Source organism: Lasioglossum baleicum, chromosome 19 (genome assembly GCF_051020765.1).
Source record: "Lasioglossum baleicum chromosome 19, iyLasBale1, whole genome shotgun sequence".
Taxonomy (NCBI): domain Eukaryota; kingdom Metazoa; phylum Arthropoda; class Insecta; order Hymenoptera; family Halictidae; genus Lasioglossum; species Lasioglossum baleicum.
In genome coordinates, this window is record NC_134947.1 from 3561112 (window position 1) to 3581296 (window position 20185).

General features: G+C 40.6%; 2 protein-coding genes across 2 annotated transcripts; one reads left to right on the forward strand and one right to left on the reverse strand.

Moving 5' to 3' along the window:
• Positions 1-263: 263 nt before the first annotated feature.
• On the reverse strand, positions 264-15773 carry LOC143218352 (protein toll-like). The gene is given in 8 exon segments (XM_076443484.1): positions 264-1388; positions 2121-2714; positions 2980-3114; positions 3117-3306; positions 3510-3523; positions 3526-3810; positions 3812-3957; positions 15656-15773. Coding segments are annotated over 8 exon segments (2607 nt in total).
• Position 15774: 1 nt separating this feature from the next.
• LOC143218353 (uncharacterized) lies at positions 15775-19865 on the forward strand. Its single transcript, XM_076443485.1, has 3 exons — positions 15775-16081; positions 16991-19487; positions 19835-19865. The coding sequence occupies exons 1-3, from the start codon at positions 15775-15777 to the stop codon at positions 19863-19865; spliced, it is 2835 nt and encodes a 944-aa protein (XP_076299600.1).
• The last annotated feature ends 320 nt before the right edge of the window (positions 19866-20185 follow it).

Consider the following 20185-nt stretch of genomic DNA (forward strand, 5'->3'; position numbering starts at 1 on the left):
AATAAAGGCTAATATCTTGAAATAATTAGAGATACCGTAGAACTATATCGAGAGGTTATTCTACTTAAATGTTGCTTGTTTTAAAAAATACTACGAAACGTAATAAAAGTTCATTACTTCCACGTATATATTGAAATTTACAGAGAAGTACTGTAAAATAACATTTTTAGGATTTAAATATATTCGATCTCAATAGTTTGCATCAGTCCTTATACGATATGTATTGTATACATATGTGTCTCTTATACTCTACGCTCTACACTCTACACAGTGGTACATTGTACCTTATTAGTTGAATTATTCAGTATCAATTGTTCAGACGGAAGGATTCCATTGCTATTTGATATATTTAGCTTTTCAACGGTATCTTTTTCAAGTTCGTTGATGTTGTCGCATTTGAAGACTTTAATGGTATCGACTGTAGGAGTGCTGACCGTAGGTGGTGTTGCCGGTTCGTTGTTTGGGTAAATGAGTTCCTTTTTGTCACCGTTAATTTGTATAGTGGGTTGATGTTTCTCGAAAATTTGGTTCCTGATCGCCCTTCTGGTCAACTCTGGCGGGTGTGGTAGAGCGTATCGCAGTTTATCCCAGAACCAAGGATCACCCCACTTTACGTAGGTGTTCATGCTCAAATAGGCTTTCAGTTCCGAGTCTAACTTATCAATGGCACCGATCTCACCGTACAGGACTAGAATGACTCCTGCTCGACCTTCGCTGAGAGCCTGTCTGTGGACGGCCCTAAATTCCATTCGTCCCCATACGCTTTCCAAGAAGTTTGGTAACAATACGACTATCGTTCTCCTCGAATCATCAACAGACCGAGCTATTTGATTCAGTATCCACTCTCCTGCTAACCAGTCTCTGAAATGTATGCACAGTTTGAACGGTCTGGGACCGCTTTCCAACTTGGACACTAACTCGTTTATAACAAACTCTTCGTCTTTATGGGAATAACTTATAAAAGCGTCGTATAACTTGTCCCTGTCCAATTCGTCTTCGGTTACGAACCATAGGCAGAGTTGATGCGCGTACAGCCATACTTTAATCTCTTCTTGGTACCGGTAGTACAAGGCTGCCAACATACCGATCAACAATCCAATCACTGCTACGGATAAACTGATTCCTACGATCATAGCCGTTTCAGCGGGACAGAAATCGGTCGCCGTCATTTTTACCATTGGAATCTTTTTATTCTTACACGTGATCAGCGAAGACTCCGAAATTCTAGGGACTTCCGTTTGCATGAAGTTCACAACATCTCTGGTATCGCAGTCGCATGTCCACGGATTCTCGTGAAGCGTAATTTTCCTCAACTTGGTAGAATTATTCATGAATTCTAGAACGTCCAAATCCAGCTTGCTAATGTTGTTGTTGTGCAGTTCTAGAACCTGAAATGTTTGTGTATATTATAAGATACCGTTTTTTTTTGTAATAGAGCATCCGAATATTAACGGGAGTCACTGTACTTTGATATTTGACCGTCAATATGGCCGGTAATATCAGCTTCAAATACAAATCTACATGTATTCGATGGAATACGATAAACAATCAATAATACTGTAATACTGCTGATACGCATCTAGATTTAAATGATTAATTCAGTTTTGGCAGTATAATTGATCATCTGGATGTATTAGCAGTATTATAGTATTACATATTGATTGTTTATCATATCACCGAATAGATTTGTATTTTTAGATTGAATGTTGTATTCAAATTAATTCGACAATGTTTATGTGAAAATCGAGATTGTAATGTAATTAAAGATGTGTAAATGATGTGTAACTTGACAAGTTAAATTTGCTCCTATGTATAATAATTCGGGGGGGGGGGGGTACCCAAAAATTATATGGCGCGGGTCAGGTAGTTCCTCGATCTCATTTTATAAGTATTCTTTCAGAAATTTAAAAAATCTACATATAACAAGAAAAGAGAACAGTGCATCGCATTGCATAAAGACTATTTTATTTTTAATTTTTACGAAGGAAACACAATTTTTCAACTCTTTCTCCTTTGTGTAATTAAGTAATTACTATTCAATCCAATAATGATTCCAAATTTCCGGGTACCCGCCCACCCCTAATAATAATATAAAAAGGGGAAACACTTGTATCACTCACCTCAACGTCAGATGGCAATACATCCAAGGGTAGGTTTGAGATATTCGTACCTGACAAAAGCAGCTTTGATATCGATACATTGCTTAAGCCAAGATAAGTTAGGGGTACTAGTTGAGTTAACTTGTTACCCTCTAAATTTAATTCAAGTTGATACTCGTGTACACATTGAATATTGCGTGGAATACTCGTCAAGTTCCTGTAGGAACAATCGATCAAGCAAGCTTTGTCGAATGGTTTCGCCCAACATGTGCAACCTGTTGGACACGGGCTCGTCACTACGCATTTCAAGGATGTGGATTTCAGATGGCTCACAGATATGTTCATTGACCATTCTGGACTTTGGCACATTAAGTTTCCTGGTATGATATGAAAATAGTTTTGAACATAGGGGTGCATGTTCCCCTCTAAATAACGAAGAAAATCAAACAAATCACAGTCGCAAGCTATTGGATTGTCTTCCACTAGTATCACTACGGGACGCTCGACTTTTTGGAACGTCATTAAACGTTCCGCGGTGTTGAGGTAGATGTGAGTTATATTGTTGTACCTTAGGTCCACTTGAATTTCATTCGATGTGAATTGCAGATCTTCGGCCTGAAATGTTTCATATAAAATTTCGACGCTTTAGTATGTTACAGATCCGATTATGTACTATGTATCACAGGGGAGGGCACGTTTTATTTGAAATACGATAAAAAGTGATCATTTGAAATAATGTTCTGTTCTAACGAAATGATACGTGATTATTTCAAGTAACGCGTAGCCAAATAAGAGATGTGGTAACATTATATATTTTAACTATTATTTCTGAAATAATTTATGTATTTGGATAATGCCCAGGATTGATATGTATATTTACCGAAATGTGAGGTATCCGATTGTATCTCAAATCCAATTTTTTTAATTTTACGCTGCTGACAGTCCAATCAGTAAATATCTCGGAAATATTATTCTTGGCAAGGTACAATTCTTCTAAGGAAGCGCAATGATGGAACCCAATGATGGTGATATGTTCCAAATTTCGTCACGGTACAGAGACAATGAACTATTCAACGTGAGCAGATTGTTAGAAAATCTTGCAATTTTTAGTTTCTCCAATGATTTGAAGCTTGCACGATGTATTGTTTGTAACTGATTTTTCGACATATCCAATATGCTCAGCGATAGTAAGTTTTGAAATAAGTTTCTGTAACGATTTAAACAATTGTTTAATTTAAATAATTGCAACTAACAAACGTCGATTCAAAGTTGCTGATTACACTGAAACTTAGCATATGTGTAAAGTATGAAAAAAACATGCGTATTCTTTATGGATGTCTCCTTTTATGTTCGGGAATGTAAATAGTGCCTAAAGGAAGGGATGAAGCATTTCATTTCATGAATATTTACCTGGATATTGAAGTATTATAAAATGATTCTCTGATAGATCGATTTCAGTCAAGGCCTGCGTGTCCGAAAAAATTCCATCGGGCAGCGATGTTAATTCATTCAGATAGAGTTTCAGTACCGACAAACTGTGCAGTCCTTTGAATATATCCTTCGGAAGAGACGCGAGATAATTTCTTTCCAACTCGATAGTGTTTATCGAGCTGGAACCCCGAAACAAATCTTCTGGGAGGGTGACTAAACCGTCGTTTAGCTGTACCACCGTCAATTTAGTTAGATTCGCGAACAATCCCCCCGGGAGGGTCTCTCGTCATGTTCCGTTTGTTTCCATACATGGTCACGATGTCTAATTTCCTGTTGCGTTGGAAGATCTTGGCCGGCAACGATGTAAAGTTGTTCCCGGACAAGTTCAAAACCTGCAGGTTGGTAAGATTGAAAAAGACCTCCGATACTTGTCAATAAACTAACGGATCTATAAAAGCATATTTAGAATGACAAACTTTTGATGTTTCATTAACTTTTACCTTTGTTCACCTTTATACGTTTACCTTTTCTTTTCTTTACTCGCCTTACGACTCTGTTAGACACAACTACTATATTTGGTGTATTTTACCTTAAAATACATTTTAAATTTCTTAATATTGCTTTTAAAAGAATTCTACAAAAATATCCTTGACTAGTGTGAAGTTAGATATAAAAAAAGAAGAGAATTGAGATGAAATAAAAAAAATACACCTACGACGGGCGCGAATCTAGCATAGGCCGGTCCACAATCGAACGCCTAAGGGTACGCCTACAGTGGAGCCGTTTTCGTCCTACGTCCTACAACCGACCACACAGACCTGAGTTTCGAGCGCCTCGAGAGGCATGTGTTGGTGCCAGTACGGCCGACTTTGCCGGAAAATGTGCGTACAGTGGGCCCGTCGTCTGACGAAATGGTCAAAATCACGGGGAGCCGAACCTTTTTCAGGTACTTCGAGAAGGGTAACAATGGACAAACCCCATGGGGCCTCGCCGTCTGACGACGTAGGAGGAAAATCAAATAATTTCAATTTTCGTCCGGCGTAGGACGAAACAGCGTTCACTTCAAATAATTTTCATGTCGCCAATTTTGAAGTATCCGTATTTTTAAAAACGGGGCCGTAAAGAGGACACTTGGGACTATATTATCATAATTTTTTTTTTTCAATTTTCTGGCGGTATGATAGCAATGCGCCTGTTTAAAAAACAATTGCAAAATAAACTATGAAAACAAATATTTTTTCAACTGAAATCATTTTTATTAAATACTCTTATGGTTACACTATGATATAATTTAATGAAAAACTTGTGACTTTGGGTATTCGGATAGTTTTTTCATATTTTCTTAGTTTTAAAAATCTTAATATTAATAAATGTGGATTCGAAATAATCGTTTATCTCGCACTTTCTAAAACCATTGTGACCTTATTTGTGGAAAAGTAACATAAAGTCGCAAATTTTTGGATTATAACCAAATAAAAATCGGTGGCACCATAGGGTCTTAATAATATGTATACAAAAAAATTAATGATTAGCTTTGCATTTTTTATAATTTAAAGTAATGTACTCACCGCACTGAGTAATATCTACACTATGAAACTTTCGAAAATCAAGGAGTGCATATACGCAAAAACAACAAAGAAATGAGACAAAATTTTTTCCTTCAAATGTATGTCACAGTTCTTTCCAATGTCAGTGTTTGGGTTAGGTTCTATTACAATCTATGATCGATGCATTAATACTGTAATGTATTTCAATACACATAGATTTTTAAAAATGACATAATAAACGAATTATTGCCATGTTTTGGGGATTTTGCACCACTGTACGACGTACGATAGCGTAGCGGCTGTAAAACATTGGGCATGCAAATGGTCGGGTCATTATTGGGCGATCAACAGCGAAGCTATTTTCCAGAAAGCTGTTTTTAACGCGTCCTACTCATAATGTTTTACTGTAAAGTACTTTTTAATTTAACACAAGTCAACACGTCATGTCCGATAAAGTGTCGACTTCCAGCTCAATAGTAATGACCTGTCATAAACCTCTCCATAGAGAACAGCCTCGGGAACGGCACATAAACAAATCGAGCCTATCATTGCTAGGTCTGCCTATCTGCCACCACAGCCGCGCCCGTAGTCCCAATGTTTTGACTTCGACGCTGCACGCTACATGGTATGTGTGGCCGCTGTAGCCAATATTTCGTCGACAGCCGAAAATGCGTGTGAAACGAGGTCTGCCTCCTCCGCTCTGATCCAATCGGCCGCTCATTCGTTCCTAGAGACACGTCACCGTAGTCCTGCCTGGGACCCTTCCTCTCACGCTCGCATCAATACAATGTCACCAGTTCGGACCCATACGAGATGGCGCCTTGCCACCCCGACAATCGCGTAGTAGTGGGCGGTAACGGTGTAATATCTTAACCCACTCAGAGTTTTGCTAATTCAATTACAGAATTGAATTACATTGTATTTCAATTATATAGTAATTCGGGCATTGTATTGGACTACTTGTTGGACATAAACAAATTGAAAATGTTTTTTCACTACATGAAAGGTGTCCCATCTCTACTTGGCCAAAAGTGTCTTCCAAGTGGAAGACAGATAAAAGAGTCACTGCACATGGTGTGCGGGTTTGACGGGAAACCCCAAGATGATTAGCTGCAGCCCAAAACTGACCGTGGAGGTCTGCAAGGTTTATAGCACATAATTGCTATTGAGGTATAGGGAGATGTCCGAGTTTTTCTTCGTGGCTCCGACAATAAAGTAATAACGAAGTAAATGGATTTAAGAGAGGTTTTCTCTCAAAAATTGCAATTTGAATTTTTTTGCTTACGATTGATCTATGTAAATCGCAGTTTCTTCTAATTGTTTTAATTTTTAATTATTTTCGAGTATCCATACTTCCATGAGAGTTAATCTACATATACATATACAATTAGTGCACATGAATCTTTCCATGCGAGATAGGACTACTGTTTCGAATTTTGTTCAAATTTGAATATGTTGCAGTCTTTAGCAAAATATAAACGTATCTCGAAGAATTCTTTGAAATCTTGAAAACTGTTGGTTTTACGGACGTGTAATATGAGTTGTGTGTCACAAGTTTTTCATTAAATTATAACGGCTAAACTAGCAAATTGATGAAACTTAGTTTTGGTTACTCATAGTGAAACCATCAGAGTATTTAATAAAAATTATTTCAGTTCAGAAAATATTTGTTTTCATAGTTTATTTTGCAATTGTTTTAAACAGGTGCATTGCTATGAAAGCACCAGAAAATAAAAAAAATAAAAATAATGATAATATAGCCCCAAGTGTCCTCTTTACGACCCCGTTTTTAAAAATACGGATACTTCAAAATTGGCGACATGAAAATTATTTGAAGTGAACGCTGCACCGAAATATTGTATGGTGCAAGGGCCGTCCTGTCGGTTGATGCAGGACGAAACTAGAAGGGCCTCTCACAGACGGGCCTACCTGGGCCTACCCACACATTTGAAATGTCTGCCAGACGGCTCTGACGTCACCATGTCTGTCGGTCGTAGGATGCACTGTAGGCGCACCCTAAGGGTACGGGCACAGTGGAGCCGACATCGGTCGGAACTATGACGTCAGAGGCATCGGGCCCGACCTTCCAAATGTGTGGGTAGGCTCGTCTGTGAGACCTTTCTAGCTTCGACCGACGTCGACCGACAGGACCCCCGCCGCGCGCTTGTATTTCGGTGCAGCGTTCACTTTAAATAATTTTCATGTCGCCAATTTTCAAGTATCAGTATTTTTAAGAACGGGTCCGCAAAGAGGACACTTGGGGCTATATTATCATTATTTTTATTTTTCCAATTTCCTGGCGGTATGATAGCAATGCGTCTGTTTAAAAAACAATTGCAAAATAAACTATGAAAATAAATATTTTTTCAACTGAAATAATTTTTATTAAACACTCTTATGGTTTCACTATGCGCACCCAAAACTAAAATTGTCATTGTTTTGTTAGTTTGGCCGTTATAATTTTATGAAAAAGTTGTGACACCTCATATTCCACCTCCGCGTAGAACCATCAATTTTCAAGATTTCAAAGAATTCTCTTTGAGATACGTTCATGACTTTTTCGGATTATAACGTTCATATTAAGGTCCAGTTCTAAACGAAAAAAATTAATAATTAGTTTTGTATTTTTTATAATTTAGAGTAATGCACTCACCGCACTGAATAATATCTACACTATAAATGTTTAGAAAATCAAGGAGTGCATATACATTATAACAACAAAGAAAGTAGAAAAAATTTTTTCCTTCAAATGGATGTCGCAGTTGTTTCCAATGTCAGCGTTTGTGCTTAGGCTCTATCTCTTATAATCTACATATGATCAATGTATTAATACTGTAATGTATTAATATTTTAATGTATTTCAGTACATATAGATTTTTGAAAATGACGTTACCATAGTAAACGAATTATTGCCACGTCTTGGGGATTTTGCACCACTGTGCGACGTACGATAGCGTAGCGGCTATCGGCACGTGCAATAAAACATTTGGCGCGTCCAATTCATAATTCTTTACTGTAAAGAAATTTTTAAATTACTTTACAACTGAGTTAAGTAAAGTACAACTCGTGTTGTCCGAGAAAGTGCCGACTTCCAGCTCAATAGTAATGATCTGTCATAAACCTCTTCATTGAGTACAGCCCCGGGAACGGGGCAATATTTGCTAGCACATACAAATTGGCGGAATTATAAATGCGGATAGGTATATTAATATACTAAATGAAAACACATAGACGAAGTAGTGAAGAATTTGTCTCTTTGAACAAGATAATAACACTGTCCAACAAATTTCAACTTTTTAAAAGTATTTCGATTCCCACTATGCGATTCTTATAGAGTTTTCCGCGCTGATTCCGAATCTGTTTTTCATTTTTTTTCTATACGTCCAGTTTTTGAGAAAATGGAGTTTAAAAAAAAGACATATTTTTCAACTTTAAACAAATATTGTGATGTTATTATAAAAGATATTGAATTGTTCTTTACAGCAAAAGATATCCAATATTAATACATTATGAGTGTTTAAACATGTTTAAACAATGATTAAAGACGGAGAGATATCACTTTTGCACCAATTTTTGCGGATAGTTTCGAATTTATCTCAAAAAATTAGGGTCTAGCGGAAAACCGAACTATACCACGCGATAGAGCAGATTTTTATCTTGAAAAACCCCCGTTTGAAGTTTGCGACATCGACGTTTTTTTCGAACCAGAAAGCAAAATATCTTCGCACGACATGAGTTTCCGCCAGTGGGAAAATGTCATAAAAAACTTTTCGTATTCGCACGTGTTGACGATGTCGTGATTAATGGCCGGTCGTCGTTCACTGGTCTATTGCAGGTCCGGGTTATAGGACGTTTTGGAATGCAGTTGTCGAGCTACGGTGGGCATAAAGCAGTTAAAAAGATTTCGGAACCGGCCCGCAATTTTGACATATAAATCAAGACCTTTGCTTCTTGACATCATAAATGAAACAGATGTGTTTCCCTCGCGGAACAGTTGTGTAGGCCGCCGAACCACGTTCAGCGAAGCCTTTTGGAAACTCGGGGTTTATGATATGTACCAGGATTTACAGTTACAGCAGAAAACTCAGAACGGAACATACTTTTCCCAACAATATTCATTGGACGAGCTATAAACAGCTTTCTTAAAAACAGCTTCGCTGTCCATCGCTCTATAATGGCTCGACCATTTGCAGAGGAAATGGATAGAGGACGAGGAATAGAAACTACGCCGCATATACAGCCAACAAGCATATGAAAGAAAAACATAAAAATGTATCCGCACTTCTTCAAAGTTCTGGACTATAATTTGGAGAGCTGTATTTTCATGTAATATGTAATTCAGTGATGACGTAGTTGAATTACTATTGTATAATTGAAATATAATGTAATTTAATAGTGTAATTGAATTAGCACAACTCTGAGTGGGTTAAGATATTAAACCGTTACCGCCTACTACTACACGATTGTAGGGGGTGGCAAGGCGCCATCTCGTATGGGTCTGACTTTGCGACATTGTATTGCTGTGAGCGTGAGAAGAAGGTTCCCAGGCAGGACCACAGTGACGTGTCTCTAGGTACGATGCGCGCCCGATTGGATTAGAGTGGAGGAGGCAGGCCTCGTTTCACAGGCATGTTCGGCTGTTGTCGAAATATTGGCTACGGCGGCCACACATACTATCTAGCGTACAGCGTCGAAGTCAAAACATTGGGACCACGGGCGCGGCTGTGGTGGGGGATAGGCAGACCTACAGATGATAGGCTCGATTTGTTTATGTGCCGTTCCCGGGGCTGTTCTCAATGAAGCGGTTTATGACAGATCATTACTATTGAGCTGGAAGTCGGCACTTTCTCGGACAACACGAGTTGTACTTTACTTAACTCAGTTGTAAAGTAATTTAAAAATTTCTTTACAGTAAAGAATTATGAATTGGACGCGCCAAATGTTTTATTGCACGTGCCGATAGCCGCTACGCTATCGTACGTCGCACAGTGGTGCAAAATCCCCAAGACGTGGCAATAATTCGTTTACTATGGTAACGTCATTTTCAAAAATCTATATGTACTGAAATACATTAAAATATTAATACATTACAGTATTAATACATCGATCATATGTAGATTATAAGAGATAGAGCCTAAGCACAAACGCTGACATTGGAAACAACTGCGACATCCATTTGAAGGAAAAAATTTTTTCTACTTTCTTTGTTGTTATAATGTATATGCACTCCTTGATTTTCTAAACATTTATAGTGTAGATATTATTCAGTGCGGTGAGTGCATTACTCTAAATTATAAAAAATACAAAACTAATTATTAATTTTTTTCGTTTAGAACTGGACCTTAATATGAACGTTATAATCCGAAAAAGTCATGAACGTATCTCAAAGAGAATTCTTTGAAATCTTGAAAATTGATGGTTCTACGCGGAGGTGGAATATGAGGTGTCACAACTTTTTCATAAAATTATAACGGCCAAACTAACAAAACAATGACAATTTTAGTTTTGGGTGCCCATAGTGAAACCATAAGAGTGTTTAATAAAAATTATTTCAGTTGAAAAAATATTTATTTTCATAGTTTATTTTGCAATTGTTTTTTAAACAGGCGCATTGCTATTATACCGCCCGGAAATTGGAAAAATAAAAATAATGATAATATAGCCCCAAGTGTCCTCTGTGCTGACCCTTTTTAAAAATACTGATACTTGAAAATTGGCGACATGAAAATTATTTAAAGTGAACGCTGCACCGTCCGACGTAGGGCGAAAAACGAAATGATTTGATTCTCCACCGGCGTCGGGACCCCATGGGGTTTGTCCATTGTTACCCTTCTCGAAGGTCTCGAAAAGGTTCGGCTCCCCGCTGAACTTGACCATTTTGCCCGATGTCGGCTCCACTGTGAGCACTTTTCGGTCGAAATCGGTCGAAAAGACACCAACACATGCTTCCCGAACGCTCGTCTGTGTGGGCAAAAGTCGGTCGTCGGGCGAAAACGGGTCCACTGTGCGCGTACCCTAACGCGCTGAGCCAACTGAATTGTTGGAAACGTGATTTATATTTCTAGATGTAATGTCTATACTGTAGAAATATTAATTAAGTTGATTTCATTTTTTAATTGCTTCTGTAGAATGCTCAAGGTTTATCAGAGCCTGATAGACTTACAGAATAAATAGAACGTAACAATTTTAAGGTTAGCTTAGTTCTTCGCGGAAAAAACGTCGAAAAAATCGGCTTTTATTTTTTTTAACAACAGCGCACCAAACCGAAAAATCTGAAAAAATTCATGAACAATACTTATAACAATATACTGCTACTGTAAAAATACAAATGTGGACACTCTAGAACTTCCATGTGAAATCTGCATATTTTCGATTTTTTTGAGGTTTTTGATTTTTTACAAGCAGGATTTCCCTTTTAAAAATCTGAAACTAATTGCAAAGTATGTATTTGGGTTCTTGACATGTGTCAGATTTTTTTCAGAATTTCTAAACGTCATTAACTAGGGAAAATAGGCCAAAAACTGACTTTTCGATTTTACCCGATATATAACTACCCTCCCGATCGAGATACAGGGTTGAAATTTTGCACAGTATGTTTTTTCTTGGTGTTCTATCGAATGGCACATCGATAAAGGGCATTTTTGACTATCTTATCCGGCTATACCCATTGGCTATTTACAACCAAAAAGTTTGAAATTGGTCTCAATCGCGTGTATGCTATTAGGCAGAATGTTCATGAATTTTTTCGTAATTTTTTATTGAACATGGTGTGATTAAAAATTAATTTGGATGAGCACTTTTGACCATCTTATATCCGGCTATACGATTTTTCATACTTACTATTTGCAAAAAATCTGAAAAAATTCACAATCATAAGGAATAATATCTACAATTTTGTAGAATTTTTCTAGAATTTTTAAGTATACCATTAAATAGGGAAAATGTGGGAAAAACCAATAATTAGTTTTTACCCTTTCACTACCCTCCTGGTTGAGATAAAGGGTTCAAACTTACAAATATACATATAATATATATTTAAATTTTTTGGAAGGTTAAAAAATGTAATTAAAAAAGTAATGAAAAATAAAAATAAAACTCGCTGCACGCGGGGACTCGAAGGCTAGCTCCAGATTGCGATTGATACGCTCGACGCGACGGCTCGACGGCCGAATTTCAGAATCAGTTTCGTTTCCGTCAAGCAGGCGTGGATGTGGATGGAGATGTGGGGGGTCGAGTCGGCTGAGCGAGCGGAGGGGAAAAAACCCACGACCCATGATTCTGGCATCACTGCCCTTGACCAGTGATGCCAGAATCGGGGACGCGAGGACGCTTCCCCTCCAGCACAGGTTCCCCCTCTCTGACGGACCGTCCTCGCCGTAGCTTCTGCTGCGCACGCGCTACACACGAACGTACTTCTACTCTGCCCGTGTGAGTGCATGCTCGATTGCACGCGCGCTACACAAACAAGCGTACCTCTACCATGTCCGTGTGACTACCTGCTCGACCGAACGCGTCGGCGACGCGTTCCTTCGATTTTCACCAATTTTCATGTTGCCGAAGTTTCGGAAGCACGAGTCGGAAAGTCGGGATCTGGAGACGGCGCGCATTTGAATCCCGGGACGGCGCGGCGCGGCGCGGTGCACATTTTGCTATAACTTTTGATCTAAAAAAGATATCGAAGCGAAATTTGGACTAAATTTTTTTTTAAAAAACCGGGTTTAATGGTTCATCCTAAAATATGTTTTGTATTTCTTAAAAAATTTTTCTCGTTGATTTTTAAAGTTAAGGTAGTCCAGAAGGCCCCCAACACAAATTGATTTTTAGTCGAACCATGCTCAATAAACAATTACGAAAAAATTTATAAATATTCCACTTAATAGCACACATGATTGAGATGTTTTTCAGATTTTTCAGATTATGCAGACATGTTTGTGAAAATCTCGTAATTGAAAATCTCGAAACATTCGAAGAAAATGCATATTTCGTATTGAACTTTTCGAGATACCAGTTTTATAAAAATTCATTAGTCCGATATTATTGAAACAATTGTCCTTAATTTTTCTCAGAATTTTTTATAAATTGTATCGTTGTTAAAAAATCAAAATCAATTTTTTCGATACTTCTTTGTTGATGTATTATGTAATACTGAATATTTTTATAATCAGAAAAATAATGTACAGACTTGATAATGCAATATAAAATATTTTATTTACGTTATATTTCAATATACATATGTGCATCACTCCTAACAATTTTGGTAATCACATAATTATTGTAACGACATTTTACATATATCAGGTCGTTAAGTATGAAACTAGACAAATAAAACACAAATTTCAAACACATTTGTCAAGTTTCATACATCTCCGGTTACGAAAATCGATTTTAAATGGTCCCTGCCTTTCTGTAACATAACAAAAAAAAACTAGAGGGTTATTGTTGCTCGCTCGCTTCGCTCGCTCGCGAGTAGGGTTGTTTTTGCTCGCTCGCCTCGCGAGCTCGCGGATAGGACTGCTCTTGCGAAAGGGTTAGTGGTACGCATGGCTAGTAGTACCTATAGCTATTAATGTTTTTTTGATTTGGTGTGTGACTCTCCACGAGCCACACAAAGAACTTCCCGATTCGTTAGTTGCAGTATATTATTATCATTATTTTTAGTACGTTTTAAGAAGATTATACGTTTTCAGGGAAATTCAATAGTTTTCTACTTATCAAGATGTTTGCTATATGGCGTCGCCTTAAACGAACATCGTAGACTCGTTGCTCGCTTGGTTCCTTGTTATAGCGTACTGATGTTGCAAAATAAATTGTCTTAATTATTATAGTTTTTCGCAAACGATACGACTCCTCATTATCCGGGTTAGCAGTATTGACCTTGGTTTTCTTCGATACTGTTAATTTAAATTGTCCCAAAATATATAAACCGCTCAATTTTGAAACTCTGCTCAGTGCTACATACAACATGTGTAAAGTTCGTTTTTCTGATGTTTTAAAATTCAAACATACTTTTCTCGTATGTTTGTCCCTGACTTTTATGAATCGTAATCGCTTCAGCAGGAACCACTGGAAATTGACTACGTGTGATTTGATATTTTTCCTCACTCGACATATTTACTTGATTCGATATTTTTATTATTGGTGGCAAATTTTGATGAATATTTGCATTTTTCATATAATCACGATAACGAGTTCTTACTTTCACTCCTACTCTGGCCAATTGAAAATCTAACCACAATATAGACGGAATTTTAGTATTTTCTTGAAAAGTAATAAATTTTAATATTCCGCATGTGTGCTCCATTAACCAATCCGTTTTCAACATTAATGTTATTAATAATTATCATATTGTTTATATTAATTTTCAATTTAATCTCAGTTAATAATTCGTTTTGAACTGATTGTTTTTTTAAAGATTGTAATATAAATTTTTTTTGTACTTTCATCGATATTCTTTGAAAATGTATTCTCGGGAGTAGAGATGATTAACTCACTCTTGCATTGGGATAATTTTCGATTATTGTAAGCGGAAACATTAGCGTAAGGTACAAAAAAAAAATTTTTTTTTAAATTAAAAAAATTTTTTTTAATTTAAGAAAAATGAAAAAAAAATTTTTTTGTGTAATTACGTTTGTTTCTTCGGTGGAAACTTTCCATTCTCTCGTATAAATTGCATTGTAGAATCAACTCCGTTCGAAAAAAACTAAAAATCTAAAAAACTACTTGACCAATATGGACCAAAATCTAATCAGCTCTAAGTTACGACGGGGCACATCGATTGCATCATTCATCATTCTGATCGCGTTGTTACTTTTTCAGAAAACGTTAACGAAAAATTTGATACCATAGAAACAGACATACGCACACACACACACACACACACACACACACACACACACACATACGAACATTTTGCTTAAAATAGTCTAGAATGACTGCAATGACCATGAAACGTGAAGATCTGCTAAAAAATCGATTTTCGATTTTCGGGGTCATTACAATAACTTCCCTATAAAATCGGGAAGTTAAAAATTAGTTAGAGTCATGATTGCAAAGTATAGAATAAAATATTAATGTATAACTTTATAGTATAGTTTATACTTATCTGTTCGGGATTCAAATTGAAGATTTATTAGTCGTTACGCCGACTGTCGATCGACGTTCGATCTGTTTTGTTGTGGTCTATATTTAGAGTCGAGCAGCGATCAATTGTTACCGTTTCGCTAGGCCACGGTGTGTTTATCGACACTCGTTACCGGTAAACATCTTCAATTTGAATCTCGGACAGTCGTCTTCGAGGATCATGCGATCGATTATGATCCAATCGCGTGCGACCCCGCCTGTCGCTCGAAGAGCGTTTAAAAAGGCTCTCTTCGGTCTTCGCGATTATTCGTCTTTCGACCACGATCCACTGTTGTACATCGCACTCATATTACGATTATCACGGTAACGATTCGCGATCTTCTGGCAACTAGACCGTTATAAAATAAAGTTCAAAATTTCTTTGTGAAACAAGCCAGGTGCATTCAGAATCATCTACTTCCTCAAGTTAACTCCTTATCGTGTTCCTCACGCGCTCACGTCTGAGCGGTTCCGGATATCGGTGATTTCGATCGTCGATCGCCACCGAACATTTTGGTCCTTCGAGCCGGATCGCGAGGAAAATCAATTCAGTGAAGGAGTGTACGAGTTTCGTCATCATGGCACAGTCTCTCGAAGGGCACGTGCAGACGCAGCTGGCGATCGAACGAGCCCTCACCAACCTCAAGAAGCTGGGGAAAAATAACTGGACCAAATCCAACCTGCGGACAAGAATTGTTCACCTCCAGAACCAGTGGCGGAAGTTCGAGACGGGTCATTCCCACCTCTTCGCTACCATTCCATCGGACGACCGTGCGAGCATTCCGTACTTCCTGGAGGACCATTTCGCTGCAACGGAGGAGGTCTACCTGGACACGTTATCGTTCATGACGACTCATCTCGACGCGCTCACTCTCGATTCTCCAGGTCAGTCTGCTTCCGTGAGCGACGGACAAGCGTGTCCGTCGGTTCCCGAATCACAGCTTCCACGGATAGATCTACCGCAGTTTGAAGGCCGTTACGATAAATGGGAATCGTTCCGCGATAAATTCTTAGCTCTCATTATACATAATCGCTCGCTTCGCGATGTAACGCGCCTACATTATCTCGTTTCCGCATTAAAGGGTCGCGCTCTCGAAAGCATTGACAACTTATCGATAACCGAGGACAATTTCAAAATCGCGTGGAACACATTGAAAGGTCGATACGAAAATCCGCGGCGTATCATTTCCGCTCACATGTCGGCGTTGCAAAACATTCCTGCGTTATCTCGTGAATCTGCGACGGATTTGGAAAACCTTTGCGATCGTGTCGGCAGCATACTCAAGTCGCTGCAGAAAATCGGACGAACACCAGAGGATCTCTGGAACGACCATTTGGTCCATCTGGTTTCCCAAAAGCTAGACGGTCCGACGCGAAAGGCGTGGAAATTAAAAATCAGCGACGACGTTACACCTCCGTCTTTCGAAACTCTTCAGAAGTTTCTCGATTCTCGCGCTCGCGGTCTTGAGGAATTTTCAACTGAATCTGAATCCTCGCCCACATCGCGCTCGGAAACTCTGCCTCGTCCCACAGCTGGTTTCTCGCGAGTCCACGCAGCGACCACCTCGCAGTCTTCTACAACGTCGCGACCTATCTGTCCAGTGTATAGGGCGTCACATGTTTTTAGTTCGTGCCCGAAATTCATGGCGCAAAACCCTAGCGGCCGCCGTGAACTAGTTCAAAGGTTTTCGCGCTGTTTTAATTGCTTGAGCGGTAATCATGTTCTACGAGACTGTGCGAGCAAGTACTTGTGCCGTGTGTGTCATAAGCGACATCATTCGCTATTGCATGAAGATGCACCTCGTTCCGCGCCGTCAGGTACAGCCTCGTCGCCGCTTCCGTCGGAAGATTCGTCCGCGATCAATTCGCATTTCGCGTCCACCCTCGCCACCTCGAGCTCAAGTATTCTTCTGGCCACCGCATGGGTTCAAATTCGCGTTCCGTCGGGCCGGTGCATCACCGTACGAGCCTTGGTCGATCAAGGATCCGAAGCCAGTTTCGTCACTGAATCTATGGTGCACCTATTGCGTGCGACGTGCACCCGCGTTGCGACATCCATTTCCGCCGTCGGAGGAGTTCACGCCGGTACGGTGCGTCGAGCCGTGCATCTCCTCGTAGCTCCTCGCGACTCCGACTCTCCGTCAGTCGAAACCACAGCGCTCGTTTTGAAATCGCTCTCCACGTACATGCCGAAACGTATTCAAAATGATCGAGCCCTCGCTCATTTATCGCAGCTTAAGTGGGCCGATTCTGATCCGTCGAGTTCCGCCGCGATTCATCTCCTTCTCGGCGCAGATGTGTATTCGCATATAATTCTCGACGGTCTCAAGAAGGGTTCAAGCGGGCAGCCTATTGCCCAGAATACAATTTTCGGTTGGGTAATCTCTGGTCCCGTGTCATCTCCTCTCTCTCAACCTCGTTCGGAATCAAGCATCTCGATGCATCACTGTATCCAATACGACACTCTGTCGAACGATCTGCGCCGATTCTGGGAAATTGAGGAAATCCCTGCGCATTCCCCCCTCACCAAGGAGGAAGAACAATGCGAACGGCATTTTCAAATGCACACGTCGCGATCATCCGATGGACGGTATATCGTCCGTCTCCCTTTCCGTAAGGGCCCCCCAATTGACATCGGTCACTCTCGTTCTGCTGCCGACAAGGTCCTACAATCAATTTATAGGAAATTTCAATTGCAACCCTCGCTAGCTGAGGAGTATAAGGAGTTCCTCCGAGATTACGAGAATCTTGGACACATGCGTCAAGCTCCCGATTTGCCCTCCTCTTCTCAATGCGTTTACATTCCACACCATCCGGTCCTACGTGCCGACAGCGTTACCACACATCTTCGCGTGGTTTTCAACGCCTCCAGTGTCACCTCAAACGGATCTACGCTAAATGATCATCTTATGCCGGGTCCCAAATTACAGCTCGATCTTCCTGCCGTCATTCTACGGTGGCGAACCTTTCGATTCGTTTATACTGCAGACATTGCCAAAATGTATCGCCAGATTCTGGTGGACGAACGCGATGTTGATTACCAACGCATCCTCTGGAAGCCCTCTCGTTCCGAGGACACGCAGGCATTTCAGTTACTGACCGTCACGTATGGGATGACCTGTGCTCCCTTCTTGGCTCTCCGCGTTCTTCAACAACTAATCAACGATGAAGGCAAACGATTTCCGTTAGCAGTTCCCGTACTTCGATCTCACATTTATGTCGACGATGTTCTTTTCGGGGGCAACGACCTGTCGGCTATTCGCCAATCTCGTGACCAGTTGGTCCGCCTTCTCCAATGCGGCCAAATGAAGCTACGAAAATGGGCCAGTAATACAACCGAATTTCTTTCCGACATTGACCAGGACGATCATGGACTAGCATGTTCCAAAACTCTCGCTCCCGACGATCGAGTCAAAATCCTCGGGATAAGTTGGAACCCCTCTCGAGATTCCTTCGAATTCAATGTCCATCTCTCTGATCCGCCACCGCTCACCAAACGCGCGATTCTTTCAACTATCGCAAAGTTGTACGACCCTCTCGGATGGGTCACTCCGGCGATAATCCCCGCAAAAATACTCATTCAAGCATTATGGCGCCTCAAAGTAGGATGGGACGACGTTATCCCGACTCAGTGTCTTGAGCAATGGGAATCAATCTATTCCAAATTTTTGCTCCTGAACGGAATCCAGATTCCACGATGGATCGGGTTTATTCCGGTGGCTTCGCGAATTGAACTTCATGGTTTCGCGGACGCGTCGACGATCGCGTACGCAGCAGTCGTTTTCGTCCGTTGCACCTCGGCCGCCGGAACCACTCAAGTGTCGCTGGTTGCTGGAAAGTCCAAAGTCGCTCCTTTGACTCCTCTGACCATCCCGCGCCTTGAACTGCAAGCCGCAGTTCACCTCAGTCGCCTGATGCATTTCGTGGCGTCCTCCCTCGACCTGATCGAAGTTCCATGCTACTGCTGGACCGACTCTACCGTAGCGCTTGCGTGGTTGAAATCTCATCCTTCCAAGTGGAAGATGTTCGTCGCCAATCGTGTTGCCGATGTGCAAACTCGTCTTCCTCACGCAATTTGGCAGCATGTTCCAACCACAGACAATCCCGCCGATTGTGCGTCACGTGGACTTTCTAGCGGAAAACTAGTCAAATCTCACCTTTGGTGGCACGGTCCATCCTGGCTTCTCGAGGATTCCACGGAATGGCCCCTCCAACCTCAATATTTCACGGTTGAAGACCAGTCCGAATCCAAGGTTGTGCTTCACAGCGTGGCTCCAGCTCCCGTTTGCGAGTTAGAATCTCGATTCTCTAGTTGGCCAAAACTAATGAGAGTAACGGCCTATATTCAACGTTTCGTCCGAAATGCTCGCTGTTGTCGCCGGTCCCGTCAAAGGTGTTTTCTAGGACGCGCCCTGTCCGCTCGCGAGGTCTCCGATGCAAAAAATTTTTGGTTGCGCCGCATTCAAGCAATTCAGTTTCCAGAAACCATTGCCGCTATCAAAAATAAAAAATCTCTCTCGTCAAAGGACTCACTCGAGTCTCTCAACCCGTTTATCGACGAGAATGGACTTCTTCGCGTCGGTGGCCGGCTGCGCAACGCAGTTTTACCCGTTCAATCGAAGCATCCGGTTGTTTTAGCTCCACACCCGTTAGTGCGCCTCATCATTGAACAAGCCCACGCACGGGCCTTGCATGCCGGTTTGCAGTTAACCCTCTATATTCTTCGTCAAGAATACTGGCTTCTCCGAGGTCGGAGTCAGGTGAAGGCTGTCATTCACGCATGTGTCAAATGTGTCCGCGAACGCGCCTCGATCCCGACCCAGATCATGGGAGATCTTCCTGCCGTGAGAGTGTCCCCGCCGAAAAAACCCTTTTCGCATTGCGGGCTGGATTACGCAGGCCCCGTTCTCATCCGCGCCTCCGCGGGTCGTGGGATCACTTCCCGCAAAGCCTATATAGCGCTTTTCATATGCATGGCCACCAAGGCGG

Bases quoted from the DNA above. Each gene is read 5' to 3' on its own strand.
- LOC143218353 (XM_076443485.1), top strand. From the start codon at position 15,775: ATGGCACAGTCTCTCGAAGGGCACGTGCAGACGCAGCTGGCGATCGAA. The intron at 16,082-16,990 runs GTCAGTCTGCTT...TATTGCATGAAG, and splicing joins GCTCACTCTCGATTCTCCAG to ATGCACCTCGTTCCGCGCCG. The intron at 19,488-19,834 runs GTTAGAATCTCG...CGGTTGTTTTAG, and splicing joins GCTCCAGCTCCCGTTTGCGA to CTCCACACCCGTTAGTGCGC.